The following is a 14444-nucleotide window of genomic DNA, read 5'->3' on the forward strand; positions in this document are numbered from 1 at the left end:
TAGACAAGGGTAGTGATTTGACCACAGCTTTATTAACCTGACCAAATATGATCCATAAGTTGGATACCAATATAGCCTGTCCTTCAATGTATTGCAAAACTTAAGCCTCTACTTGATCATCATCAGGTCCAACGGACACTTAACATCAACTTCATTTTTTATTGCTATATGCAACTGGCAAGCTTAAGAAATTCAGCATATGCTAACTATGCAATGTGGCCAGTTCTACTTTCAATTAAAATGAATTGAAAATTTGAGAAAGTGTTTTATTCTTTGAAGGCTAGAAAGGTATCTGTCTAAGACATGAGACGGTTCTCCTCTATTGTTGGTTCTACATTCCTGTCATTCAACAAAAAATTATAAATGGTGACGGCCTGGGTCACTAGCTTGTTAGGGGGAAATTTGTGTGACCTAACAACCATTTCAAAGCTTTGTAAGAAAGCACTTATGTATGATTTTCTCACATGCATTGTTATGTCCTCAACGACTAGAAACTAAGTCACCAACAACATTAATTTAAAGAGCACCAAATTGGTTTTTGTTGAGAGAATGCTTCAAACAACAATCATATATCAGATTCAATACTTTTTGGCCTTATGAAGCTTATCTCAGAAATGAGAATGTAATCAACATGCTTCAGTTTTTCCTGAAAAGTTTCTAGTGCATTTTCCTGAAGAAGCTGTATCTTTTACAGCAATTCTACAGCCTGATGTATACTTAATGCACATATGTTGATGACCATAATTTCAGTTTTAACAAGGGAGAGATTCAGTTTGTTGCACACGTATACAATACACATTTAATGTCATTGATCAAGTACAAATTTTCAGGTTTAATTGTGGATCACCAATTTCAATAACAGGGCATTAACATTGTTTGTAGAACAATTATAACAATATTAAATGCAATGTGTTGTTTATGAAGCTGAACATATGGCGTTGTTAAAACAAATTGCAATAACCTGCAGCAGTCTTGGACAGACTATCAGTGAAAAACTCCTGCAGCAACAAAAACATTTGCCAGAGAAAAAATTGCAGACAAGTTGTCTATTGAGTGCTAGGTTGGTAATGGGAAAGAATAGCACAAAAATGAATAATGCTTTTTAGGAAACAAAGGCCTGGGAAGAAAACAAAAATCAGATTGGGAAATAGACCTCACTATTTTTTATTAGAATCAGATCTCTCATCTCCTCCTATAGAGGGCTTTTCAAAATACTATGGCCTCTTCTAAGACCTTGATTTGGCTTCCTCACAAATTGAGGGCTTCACCTTTTTGATAGGTGGTTTTGAACTTTACTGCGCTGGCTGGATCTTCTCAACATCAACGCAAGTTAGCAAAACATTATCAAGCATTTGTCCTGGATCTATTTCAGAGTGATTACAAGATTTCCACTATCAAATTTTGCCCCTGTTACCTTTCCTTGCATTTTAATTGGCAAATTTATGATACGCCTTTGGTCTCCAGCTTCCACCAGCAGTTCGGATCCCCCCCTCCACTGCACATTGCATCCAAATATTTATACACTTCAGATACATGCGAAATGTATAATGGTGAATTTTGCAAAATCCTCATAAATAGTTTAAATATAGAATGTAACAACACTGTGACCAACCTGTAGAACAGACATCTTCGTTTCTCATTTCATGTGCCCATATTGTCTAGATTTCATTTTAATTAAATTTGAACCCTTCACAAAAGTTTTAGTATTTGGATTGACTGCAATGATATTACGAGAAGAAGAATTCGACACCAGCAGTAAACATAAGTGTAAAGTTTCTTATTGATAAATTGCAGAGCATAAATCCTGAAACTATCCAATACACCTGGTAGCATGAAATCTTTTGGGGATTACCAACATCAAGAACCTTCATGTATCAGAACAGAAATATTATATTCCTCCAGAAGCAAAAGAATGGATTTGAACAATTTGAAGTTCCGTGGAACTGTGAGGCCAGATAGAAGAGCAGGACAAAAGGGTGTAATCTTATTGATTTAAAAATGAAAATAACATCCATAATTTATAGGCAACCATGAAACAGTTGAACTGTCAAAGCAACTAAAAGGAAAAACTAACAAAACTGAAAAACAAAACAGAAAGTGTTAACCCAGAAGATTAACACATTGACATCCCCCCTTAATCTGAAGGGTTTAATGTCATACCAAGCATTCCTCATAGTTTCTCAAACTTTTCTCCTCCAAGTGCTTTGGTAAGAATACTGATGGCTGATCTGTGATGGGAAAATACTTGAGTTGTACACTGCAATCTTTCACATGGTATCGAATCAAATGAAATTTTGTGATGATGAGTTCAGTTTGATCATGAAAGATATAATTTTTGGCTGTTTTGAATGTAAATTGATTGTCAACAAGAAGGGGTATGGATGAAACCTAGTGTTCCTATAAATCTTCAAGAACCCTTCTAGGCCCTAATACTTCCCTAGTTGCCTCAAGAGCTGCCATATATTTTGCTTCAGTAGAGGACAAAGGAGGCACAAATTGCTTAGATTTCCAACAAATGACAGTTGACCCTAGATGCCCTTGAGCTGGTTGGGGGCACTGTCCCCAAACCCCTAAAAAGGGCACTGCTCCTCAACCCCATTGGGGGCACTGCCCCTAGATCCCCGCAAGGGGCACTGCACTTCAACACCATTGTGGATGTTGCTTCCAAACCCCCACCAAACTCTAATTCTAATCAAGTAATAGAACAATGATTAATCATGATCATAAAATCTACAAAATACATACCCCTCGTTGCAAATCTCTGCATCTTCATAGTCAAAATCACAACTAAAAAGTTGTCTTGTTTCATACATTGGTCAACTTGTTCAGTACACAAGGACTGACACAAACAAAGTTGGCATACTACAATCATTATATTGTTGAATACAAGTTAGTTCAAAGTTGGTAGGAAATGTCATTTTCATAATGCACAAATGTATCAATCATCCCCTGCATAGACAACTCATAGAACAAACCCATTTATTAGCATCCTAGTTGAGGTCAATCTGGGCCATAACCAGATATCTTTTTATTTAACTATTCTTCCTTGTTAACAAATTTGACAATAAAATATGCAATCTTGAAGGCTTCAAAAAAAAATTCAATAATAAATCCCTCACTTGAATATACACCAGTCCAGTTAGACATGTTATAATATTTGTGTGTATAGTGTAGTAAATTGTAACCCTTTACAATTTCACACTCTATTTGGGTCCTTGCTTTAGTGTGCCTTCTCCTAGGTCATTTCAAGCCTATTTGACCTTATCCTATCCTACTGTTGTCATATGCTACAATTGAGACCAGATTCTATGTCCTAAGTCCTTGATACTTTGCCACTGCTCTTTCTAGTCCCCTTTTTAGTAGACTAGGGTGTCCAACACCCTAGTCTCTCCAAAAGGAGTTCAAATTCAAACTTGTGCGAGTGTTGGTTCCCACTATTTGTGATCCGACCCTGATCGTTTGAAGTCAGCCTAAATTTGTAAATACCTTGAGAATCCTATATAAAACAATCTTTTATCATTCACAAAGCCTAACTAATTCATTCAATGATTCACAATTAAAGAATCCTAATTCCTTCAATCAAGAGCAGGTCTGACTACAAGGAGCAGCAAGCTACAACAACATATCTTCAAGTATGATTTCATGATGGATTATGTTATGTTTGTCAAGTTATTGCATCAACACTTGGAGGATTTGTCTAAAGAGCATTGCATCACCACCATTATCAATCCTAAGGTATAATCTTGTCAATTCAGCATTTCAATTATGATTTAGCTTCTGCCCTACTGGGAGTAAGCTCTCTTTTTACATCATCATTGCTATTATGGAGGTGGGAACACCAACATGGGGCTTGACCTAGGCAAGCCCCTATACAACAAAACCATTTTTCCCTCTTTTCATGTGTGGATGTATAGATCCAACAATTGAGAGTTACAGAATTTCATAGAATAGACAGCAATAGACAATCTTAGACTTCACATGCGAAAATCCATGGACTATGCCGAATTACTCCAGTATTAACTTTGGCTGAAATTTTGGGAAATAGGCTTATAGGACCTCTTGATTGCATTTCTGAACCTTTCCATCAATTTGGACACCCTCCTCTATTGTCTGGTATTATCTGCTCCAAATTGCTATCACAAGTTCCTCTCTATATCTCATTTCCAGATCTGAGCTTCTTTGTTGGTTTACTATTCTATATTTCACTGTTTATGCTGAAAGTTATCGATTTCTTATCATTTAACCTAGTTCATTTACACACACTTCACAATCTCAAATCCGTAGCAATAAAAAAAGGATCATAAACGCCAAAGTGTTCAACTCCCCTATTAGGACTATAAATGAACCTAGTTTATGCTTTTAATGACATACCATGGAGATTTGAGATCTTACTTTACATTTCTAGGCTAGGATCTCATTTCCTACATAGCAATATGTATATATTTGTCGACTCTAAATGTTGTATGTAGAATAAGTGTTAGGGTTTTAGGTTGTTATCTATTTCTAATATTAGAATTGAAAGCTATAATTATTTTTTTATATTAATATTATAAAATTATTAATTAAAAAAATGAATAAAATTTTGACAAGAGTCAACTCTAAAAGTTTGGAAGTTAAGCATTTCTTGAAAAGTTTGGAAGAGTCTTCAAGGTTGGTTAAAGAAAATAAAATCATTAAAAAAAACATGCACATTAAGGTTTGTGTGGTTTCGAAGGCTTTAATTTGGCACTGCACCTCAATCATGGCTGCCACCCTAGATTCCTACTCTCATTTTTAGTTTCTCTCTATATCTCTATGCTTTAAAATGCCTTTAAATTAAAAAATAGTAGTTTTTTTCTCTCTGTTTTTTTCACATTTTTTATTTTAGATAATCCAATTTTTTCAAAAAAATCTTACTTACAGTTTTCTTTATTTTTCCCCAGAGATTTTTGCTGCTATGCATCAAACTCTTAAAAATTTGAGACTAGATGAAATTGGTAAGACAAGAACACGAAGTTCTTACAAAGCAAGGCAATAGGCTCAATCCAACAAAGAAGGTTACTTGGAGTGTGTTGTTGGCTACCTATAGGAAAGTGGACTACCATTTGTGCTTTGTTGGCTCTTTCAGCACAATTTCAATGGAAAGTTCACCAAAAGGATGTCAAAAATACATTCTTGAATGGTGATCTCAAAGAAAGTGTATATGACTCAACTAGAAGGATATGTAGTCGCTGACCAAGAACACCAAGTATACAAGTTAATAAAATTGTTTGTATGGTTTAAAGCAAGTCCCATGAGCCTAGTATGAAGAACTCGCCGAGCACATATTGAAGTTGAATTTCAAGCACTTTGAATTTGATTGCCTTGAAGTATTTGAGTTTCCTTCAAATGCCGAGAACTCTTTTGGTTGCTAACCTATGATTTTCTCTAGGTTGTGGATGAATCTAGAGAAAACTTCAACAAGAAAAGAAATGTTTGGTCATGTTGTTGAATAAATCAAACTACCAACAAGTTGTTGGTATTTAGTTGTATCAACAAATCTTGTAGAGCCATTTGATGTTAGTTTCAAACTTTGCTCTATAGTAATTGATTTGTAGTTAGACACGCCAAATTTGCTCAGATGTTCACCAATATATGTTTTTTGGGTGATAAAGATATAATTGGGTGTTTGAATCACCTCAATACTCAAATAGTAATGAAGATATCCTAAGTCAGTCATTTCAAACCCTTGCTTCGATTCTTCTTTTATATTTGAGTATTTTTCATTGTTACTAATTAGAAAGAGATCATCCACATAAATAACTACATATACAATCGTGCAATCAACTTTTTGACAACAAGAGTTGCATCACACATTTCATATTGATAAGATATGGAGATTTCGATTATGCAGGTAACTTGGAAGATCTTTAGGTTTCCTAATGCATCTATGATCAGTTGTCATTTCTTGGAAATCTAAGGAGTCAATGCTCGCTCTGTTATGTATGTGCTAATTATTGGTAAGAAAAGAATGTGTCTAGCTAGAAGAAACACATAGAGGGAGTAGCAGTAACTGATAGAGATAATTACATCGCTAGATATCATAAAATACCACATTCAGAAAATAACTTTTCATTGTTAAAACCCTTATTTCTAGATTCATGCCTGATGGTTAAAGATTTGATGATTCACAATGAGGCTATAGATAAATTCACAATATCATTGGATCATGGTTTAACAAGTTTTCCAACAAATTGTAATGAATTTGGCTGCCCTAATGTTCACTTACATATCAGATAAGTGCCATCTAGCATTAGACAATACTTACGTCAGAATGTCACAAACAATATCACCTAATTTGCCTTGCGTAGAGGTGTTCTAACTTCAAATCTCAACTTTGTACTGTAGGAGTGGTTCACCAGTAGTTGTTGCTTTGGAGGGTGTTCCTTATCTACACCCTATCTGCCACAAAATGATAGTTAATCTTGTTCAATGGTTTCCAAGCCTATAAAGTCTGAAAATAGGGTGGTTTGCAATCATGCCTTACCCTAATCAAACTTGGACTGGTGTATGAACTATGCTAAGTCAAAGATTTAATCTACAGATTGATAACAATCCTCTTGATACTTGCTCGCCACACTTGTATGACGAACCTGAAAAGGATCAAGATCGTCAGCAAACACGATTGCAACCTCCAAATATGATTGCAAATTGAGGTGAGAAATTGTATTAATTTCATCCTCAAAAGCCAGTTCGCTGGAAATTCTAGCTACCACAGAAAATAATCCATGAAAAAATGAGAAATTGAAACATGTCTTTGTATCTTCCATGATTTGGGCCCATAGGTCCCATTTTGGCACCCAAGTTTAAATTTTAACAACTTATATATTTTAATAGTTTTATATTTACATATTTGTTGATATTTATATATAGTGTTAAAAAACACTTAATTGGTTTGTGGGTGTTGGAGGTCAACTAGAAAGGTAGGGACATGAGACATTTTGTCATCTACACAAGTAGAATATATAGCATCTGAGCTAACTAGGAAAATATCATGGCTCAAAAGGATTCTTGAAGATTTGCAGGAACACGAACATTCAAAACCACACAAACCTTCATGGTGCACACCATTTTAATAATTTTTTGTAAATTTTAGATGGGCATATCATAAAACAAATAGGCATGAAAGAGTTGCAAGTTTTAAATGAAATGTGACTAAAATGTGATTGGATACATTGGGAAACAACTAGTCATCTCTGAGATAGATGGGTGATGCCTAGATGTCCCTTGGCCATCCCCTAACACACCTAGGCATCCTCTATAAAATTTGTCCATATTGGGGATGTTTCTAATTGTTTTGTAAAATAGGGCATAGAGTAGGAACTTCCTACCCATCCCTGCATTCCCAAAACATACCCTCCCATATTTAGCAAGGGATGCATCCATAGGGAGCATTGCTTTTAACAAACAACAAAAATAAGTTCTTAGTCCTAGTATGGGAATAGTGATGGGTTTGGGGCCTCATGTATGAGTATGAGTTCGTATATACAGTTTTAAAATATATTAATACATATAATATTAAAAATATTCATAATTTGTAAATATATATTTGCAAAATACAATAATTTGGAAACAAATAATATTCATAATTTACAAAATATATTAAAAATTGGATTTAAAAAAAAATAAATTTATGATTCATAGGGTGAATTAGATAATGAGTGGCTTATTAACTATGCTGAAATTTTAAATAGCGAAGTTGAATTTATTGTGCATAATTAAAAACAATATTGTAAACCTTGATCACAAAATCACATAATGGATTAAGAAATCACTGAATATTGTATTGTGCAATTTATATGCAATTTTAATATGTATAGACAAGAAGAAGTTGATCAGCAAATATTGACCACAGTATTTTTTTTAAACATGATGAACTGTTAGGGAAAAAACTGCCAGCAGTGGCATTTCGTGAATTTGATAATTAATTGCACGCTTTTGGCAATTTCTGCTTCTTTAGTTTGGTGGACTTGTTTTGTGCATTTTTTTGAAGATCTTGGTTGGACCATTGGTGCTTCTATTTCTTTATTAGAATCTCAATCATTGTTTAATTGTTTCTGTAAAGCTTCTTGAAAACCATGTACATTTGGAGATTGAAATTCCTCATTAGGGGGGTTTTCTACTTGGACATCCTAAGTTGGGACATCTTGAGTCAGATAATCCAAATGTGGACCCAGTAAAGGTGATTCCAAATCACTTAACCCCCTCCCCTCCTGAACCGCAAAGTGAGGAATCTCACAAGGATATTCTTCCAAGGAAGCAACTTGGCAAATTTTTCAAGATGTTGTAACTAGCATTCAACACTTAATTATTTTTGGAGGATTCACAAAATATATCATGTGCAATAAAAAATTTATTTTTAGCCTCATCATACAACCTATATGCTTTTGAAGATTCAAAATAGCATAGAAAAATGCTTTTATAACTCCAGTGATACAATTTATTTACTCCTTTGCATAGTTACCAGGAGACCCAGCTCCTACCCCTGGAGACTCGTACCAGACACTTCTCCAAAAACTTCTTGATGCATAAGGTGCTTTTGGCTACCGTCTCCTGCCATCTCCGAAGTCTCCCGACCAAAAATTGATGTCTCCTAGAAAACTCAGGGCAAAATGCAGTAAAAAGGCAAAAAAAATAAAGCAAACAAATAAGATAAGCTTGCAGCAAAGCAAAGTCCTAACGAAATGACTAATAAGGAAACTATTTCACAGGAAGACAAAAGTCCATGCAAAGTTATAGCGATTGGATCTATTGATAGTGTAGACTTTTTGAGAGGACTGATTTCTTATCATTGTAATAGTCTAAAGAGAAATTGTCTTTACTATTTAGCTGACAATATTGAGTGTGCTCAACATCTATATTACCTTACTTTCACTAAACAATTTAGACTGGCTATGGTATCAACAATATAAGCAATTTTAATTTCAATTTTAAAGTTAATGTTAAACTTTACCACTGTTCTTGTTTTCAAAGTTCTCTATCATGATATGTTTTGGAAATTATTAAATATTATTTATTAAAAAAATTGGTGTCTCCAAGTACCCCCATCTCCTATTTTTGAAAATTAGTCATACCAGGATTGGTACCAGTCTCCGGAGTCTCCAAGTACCCCCATCTCCTAGTAACCTTGCTCCTTTGGAATCAAAACATAAAAGGTGAAGCTAAATATGTCCAAAGATGTATAATAGATGGAGGATTATCAAACCAAACTTCATATGGAGTTGCTTGGTGGAGAGTAGATGAAAGAGATCTATTATGCACATAAATTGTTGTTCTTGCTGCTTCTGCCCAAAAAAGCAACTGCATTCCTCTAAAATATAACATTACTTAAACCATATTCATGACAATTCTATTTATTCTTTCAAAATCATTTTATTGAGTAACTAGAATAGCAAGATGATGTTAAATCCCATGTTAAATTAAGCTCTCCATCATTGTTTGTTCGAAGAATACTGACTTGAGATTGAGCTTGACTTTTCCATAATAATGACAAACTTCTTAAATTTTTTGAAAGCTTCAAATTTCTACTTCAAGAAATAAATCCAAGTTGTTCAACTATGATCATCAATGAACAACATAAAATACTTACGTTCTCAAACAGAAGTTATTGGTAATAGCCCAAAAAAATCATAATGAATGAGTTGCAGTTTTCTGTGTGCTTGCCAAGTTGAATGAGGGGAAGGATCTCTATATTGTTTTGCTAGAATACAAACTTCACACTTTTTAGCTGTCTTAGGCAAAGCGAGCAAACCTGCAACACCATCCTTATGCATGATTCAAATGCTATCATAATTAACATGCCCAAATCTTGCATGCCATAAAATACTAGTAGAAAGATTACCTTCTAGTAATGTAAGCAAAACTCCTAGAGATGGCTGAACCAACCGTCGAGTTTTAATAACTTGCCATTTTCACAACCAATAAATGCAACTTGATTATCTGGCTCTTTCTAACAACCATTTGTCCATCTTCCAAAAAAATGAAGTGGTATTCTTGTCGAATTAGCACTAGTGAGAAGTTGCATTGCAATTAAGGAATATACAAATATCATTATGTACAAAATCTTGAAGGCTGGGCAACTTGAGGTAAATGGTTTTGTTGTGACATTTTCACACATCGCCCCATTGCAAATGGGGACCCCCACTTTTTGCTCATAGGTTAGTTGTCTTAATTAGTTGTCTAGCTTGGCAGTAGTTTCTTTAGCTATTAACTTCTCACTTTAGAGGGGATGAAAGGCAACTTCTCAGTCAGGTCAAGGTATGGGTCTTAGAGGTGATAGGTAGTCAGGTGACAAGGTGGACTTCCTCATGACAAAGCATAGAAGTGATGAGCAATCAATTGAAGTGAAGTGATGATGAAGATGTCTTGATGGATGAGGATAGGGAGATTTTTAAATAAATCAAACAAGAATCAACATGATAGTAGGGGCGAATAGACAGGCTAAGTTGAAGTTAGCAAAAATAAGGCATGGAGACATTCCTCACTGCCTCTAAAGCCCAACACCTTCCTTGCAGCCCCAAAAGCCCAGCACATTCTTCACTCCCTCAAATCCCCGACCTAGCAAGGTGACTTGAAAAGTCTAGAAAACAAAGATGTGATCGCTGATGATGAAAATGTCTTGAAAGTGGATTGAGTGAAAATTTCCCCATGATGAAGGTGAAGGACAGCCTTGTCTTGGCAACGTCCCTTACCCATCCAAATCCCTGGCACATTCTTGAGCATGTTCCTTACCAGTACATTGATCAGATTTCAGAACTGAGAACATCACTTTAAAAATGAAACTCAGTTATTTCCAGGTTTGAATGAATGTTTGAAAGCATGATTTATGATAAGTTAGCATTACTCTCATTCATTCTATGGGGTTTTATTCAAATTATGTTGTTTACCAGGATTGATGCAAGAGAGATGAACATCCAGGGAGGAAAGAAGATGTAAATGCAAAGGGCATTTAAGGATGAAAATCAGACCAAACATCACCATTTCCAGACCTGAAACGTCAACTTTTCCAGATTTAAATGTTTGATGAAAGGAATACAAAGATGAGGAAGCAGCTGTGACGTCAAAGGTTACCAGGGCTAATCTAGAAGAATACTACTTCATCAGCAATCACAAGAATGCACAGGAAGTTAGCATCAAAATCATCAACATCAAAGAGAGAACAAGAAAAATCCCCAAGCATGAACATGATCAAGAACCTCATGACTCAGCAATATGAAGACTTCAAGTTGACAACGCAAGGACAGACAAGATTCACATTCCAAGAGTGGCAAGGAACATGATCGTGTTCAAGCTCAAGACATTAATCTACAATGGAGGAAGATATTTCGCAATCTTGAATTTCCCCTAGAAATCCAAGAATCATTGCTAGTGCAATGGAGTAAACTAGGAAAGAGAATTTCAAGATCAAAGAAGGTCAAGGACAGTCAAGATAAAGGATTCCAAGGTTGGGAAGTGAAACACATCATAAGGAGATTTCCCAAAGTATGAAGAAGGATTAGTGGAGGTGATCAAGTTAGACAAGATGATGCAATTTGGGAATATCTCCCACCTTCATCTCATTCATCATTGAGCTTGGAAATGTTGAATATCAAGAGATATGCCTCAATCATCTACAACTTGCGATACGTTACAAGATGAGTTGGCTGAGGTAGTGCCTCATCTTCAACCCAATCACATCATTCCAAGTCAGGGCATCCAAATTCAATGCACCTAACTCATCCAACAAGGAGGATAACTACCACATGTGGAGGCACAAAGTTTGATGTACTGTTGTGACGTTTTCACACACCGCCCCATTACAAATGGGGACCCCTTTTTTTTTTGCTTTTTAGGGTTTGTTTTTTTTAGGTCTTTTAGGGTTTTGTCAGTTGGCTTTTGCATTTTTGAGTGCTGTCGGGGAGATCAATAGGATAGCAGGTCCTGCTGGAGTGAAGTCCTGATCCTGAAAATTTGGCTAAGTCTGAAAGTCCTGATCCTGAAATTTGGCTAAGTCTGGAATGTCTTGATCCTGAAATTTGACTAAGTCTGGAAACTGAAAAACCTCAAAAAACTAGATTTTGCAATATAACTCCCGGAGGTCTGAAACCACTCTCAAACATCCTGAAAGTATATATGGAATATAACTTAAAGTATAATTCTTATACTTAAATGTTATATTCCATAAAAATTATCCTGATAGAGAGTTCAAAAAGTCAAATTTCGCTCCTGTCCTTCACTGAGGATCCAGAGCGAATTTCGCTCCTGTCCCTCTCCAAGGGACCAAGGCAAAGCGCTCCTGTCCCTCACCAAGGGTCCAGGGCGAAAAGGCTTATTTGAGTCATTCCTGGCCTTGTTTGGTCAAATTGGAACATCAAAGGCATGGTGGAGGACGAAATGAACGTGATAGAGCATCCAGACTTGATCAAAGACAATGAAATGATGGAGTTTTTGTCTACAAAGGTAAAAGCGCTCCTGTCCCTCACCAAGGGACCAGAGCGATTTTCTTTATATACACATTTTTAGACCTTTCTTAGACTTGAACTCTTATTCATGGCGTGTAACAAGATGATATCTTCCTTAGCCAAGACATTTCATGGTGAAAAGTGAAGCATTTTGTCCTAGAAGACAAAATTCGCTCCTGTCCCTCACTGAAGGACTGGAGCTTGAATTTCAAATTTGCACTGTTCTTGCAGGATCAAGACAATTTTATGATTTGAAGAGATCAAGGAGGGCATGTTTTGTCCATTGAATATAATTTAAGCAGTCTACAAAGGAGTAAATCAGCCCAAATGACAAAAAGTGCTCCCGTCCCTCACTGAAGGACTGTGCCACTTTTTCAAGTTTCTCCTATTTGTTTGATATTTTATGGCAAAACTTGACTTGGATGGGAAGGACGAAGGATGTTTTATGCCTTGGACGCAATTGAGAGATTTAAAGAACAAAAGGGTACGCCAAGATGTCAAAAGTGCTCCCGTCCCTCACTGAAGGACCGTCCCACTTTTCCAAAAGTGCTCCCGTCCCTCACTGAAGGACCATCCCACTTTTTCTAAAAATACAGATTTTTGGCAAAGGCAAGGCAAGTTGCGTGATTGAAATGAATGAAGGAGGGCAAGATTCATCCATTGAATATAATTTGGAAGGCTAACAAAGGACAGATAAGCTTGGATTTGCAAAATCGCTCCTGTCCCTCTCCAAGGGACCAGGGCGAAAAACCTAATATCCAGTCCTTCTCGCCAAGTTTGGACAAACCTAGGCCAAGGCACAAGTTTGGAATGATACTTGAAGTGCTTTGGGGTGAAATGGAGTTGCAAGGACCACAAACTTCGACGACAATTGGCTAAAGCGCTCCTGTCCCTCTCCAAAGGACCAGGGCGATTTTTATAAAATCAACAATTTCCCTCCGAGATTATGCTAAGGCAAAGTTGAGCAAGATTGGAAAGGTCTTCTAAATCATGATGAACAAAGGTTTGACTCCAAAAAACTTGATGATCCTAGGCCAAATGCAAAAGGCGCTCCTGTCCCTCACTGAAGGACCAGGGCGAAAATCTCTAGAACATCAATTTTGCCTTGCAAAAAACGAGTTGAACATGCACTGAAGGGACGAAAGGGATCATTGCTAGCCCCACAACGTGAATTGGCAATTAAAAAATGAAGGATTGAGGACAAAAGTGAAAAGGCGCTCCTGACCCTCTCCAAGGGACCAGAGCGAAGTTATTGGCATTCACTATTTTCTACTTGGGCATTAATATCCTCCAAATCGCATTAGATGCTAAGTTCGCTAAAAACTTCGAAATATTTGAAAAAATTAAATTAAATTGGCATTTAATAAATTGATTTTAGGCCTTAAAAAAAATCGAACTTTTATTGTGAAGGCATTTAAAATTAATTTTTATTAAATTAAAATTGAAAATGGGGCGCTTGAGGTATCATGTTTTATTATTTTATTAGGTCGGCCTCTTGTTTTTGCAAATTTATTTATTTTTTGGCCTATTTTGCCAAGTCGGCCTATGGAGAGATGTAGAAGGTGAGCGCTCTATATATTGGAGGTGTTGTTTCACAATTCAAATCATTCGATCATCCTTTCAAGTGCGAAATTGGAGAGCAATTTGAGGAGCGAAATCCAGAGGAGTGGAGCGAATTTCTACCAAGAGTGGAAGAAGCTAGTGGAGGGCGAAATTCATCTTGAAAGCTATTGGAGAGGCGAATTTCTAGCTAGATTGGAGGATACTTTCCAGATTTTTTGAAGACATTTGAAGGCGAATTTCCAGATTTTTGAAGAGGCTAGTGGAGTTTATTCTTTTTCAAACTAGAGGAGGCGTACTTCATCCAAGGAAGGACTATAAATCTTGCCCAACAAAATCCGGTCCTCTTCCTTCATTTTTCAAGGCATCAAATGGAGATCCCGGAGTTGTAAAATCAAGCCAGATCAAGGGCAGTCTCCTCCAAGG

The 14444-nt window shown here is 36.2% G+C and overlaps 1 protein-coding gene across 1 annotated transcript in view; it reads right to left on the reverse strand.

The window, feature by feature from the left end:
* Positions 1-511: 511 nt before the first annotated feature.
* Positions 512-14444, reverse strand: part of LOC131078839 (uncharacterized protein At1g26090, chloroplastic) — a 34350-nt gene continuing 20417 nt past the window's right edge. The window contains exon 7 of the mRNA XM_058016631.1: positions 512-1495. Within this exon, the coding sequence (XP_057872614.1) occupies positions 1364-1495 (132 nt within the window). The 3' untranslated portion in view covers positions 512-1363. The remainder of the gene's footprint in view (positions 1496-14444) is intronic.

Source organism: Cryptomeria japonica, chromosome 2 (assembly GCF_030272615.1).
Source record: "Cryptomeria japonica chromosome 2, Sugi_1.0, whole genome shotgun sequence".
NCBI classification, from domain to species: domain Eukaryota; kingdom Viridiplantae; phylum Streptophyta; class Pinopsida; order Cupressales; family Cupressaceae; genus Cryptomeria; species Cryptomeria japonica.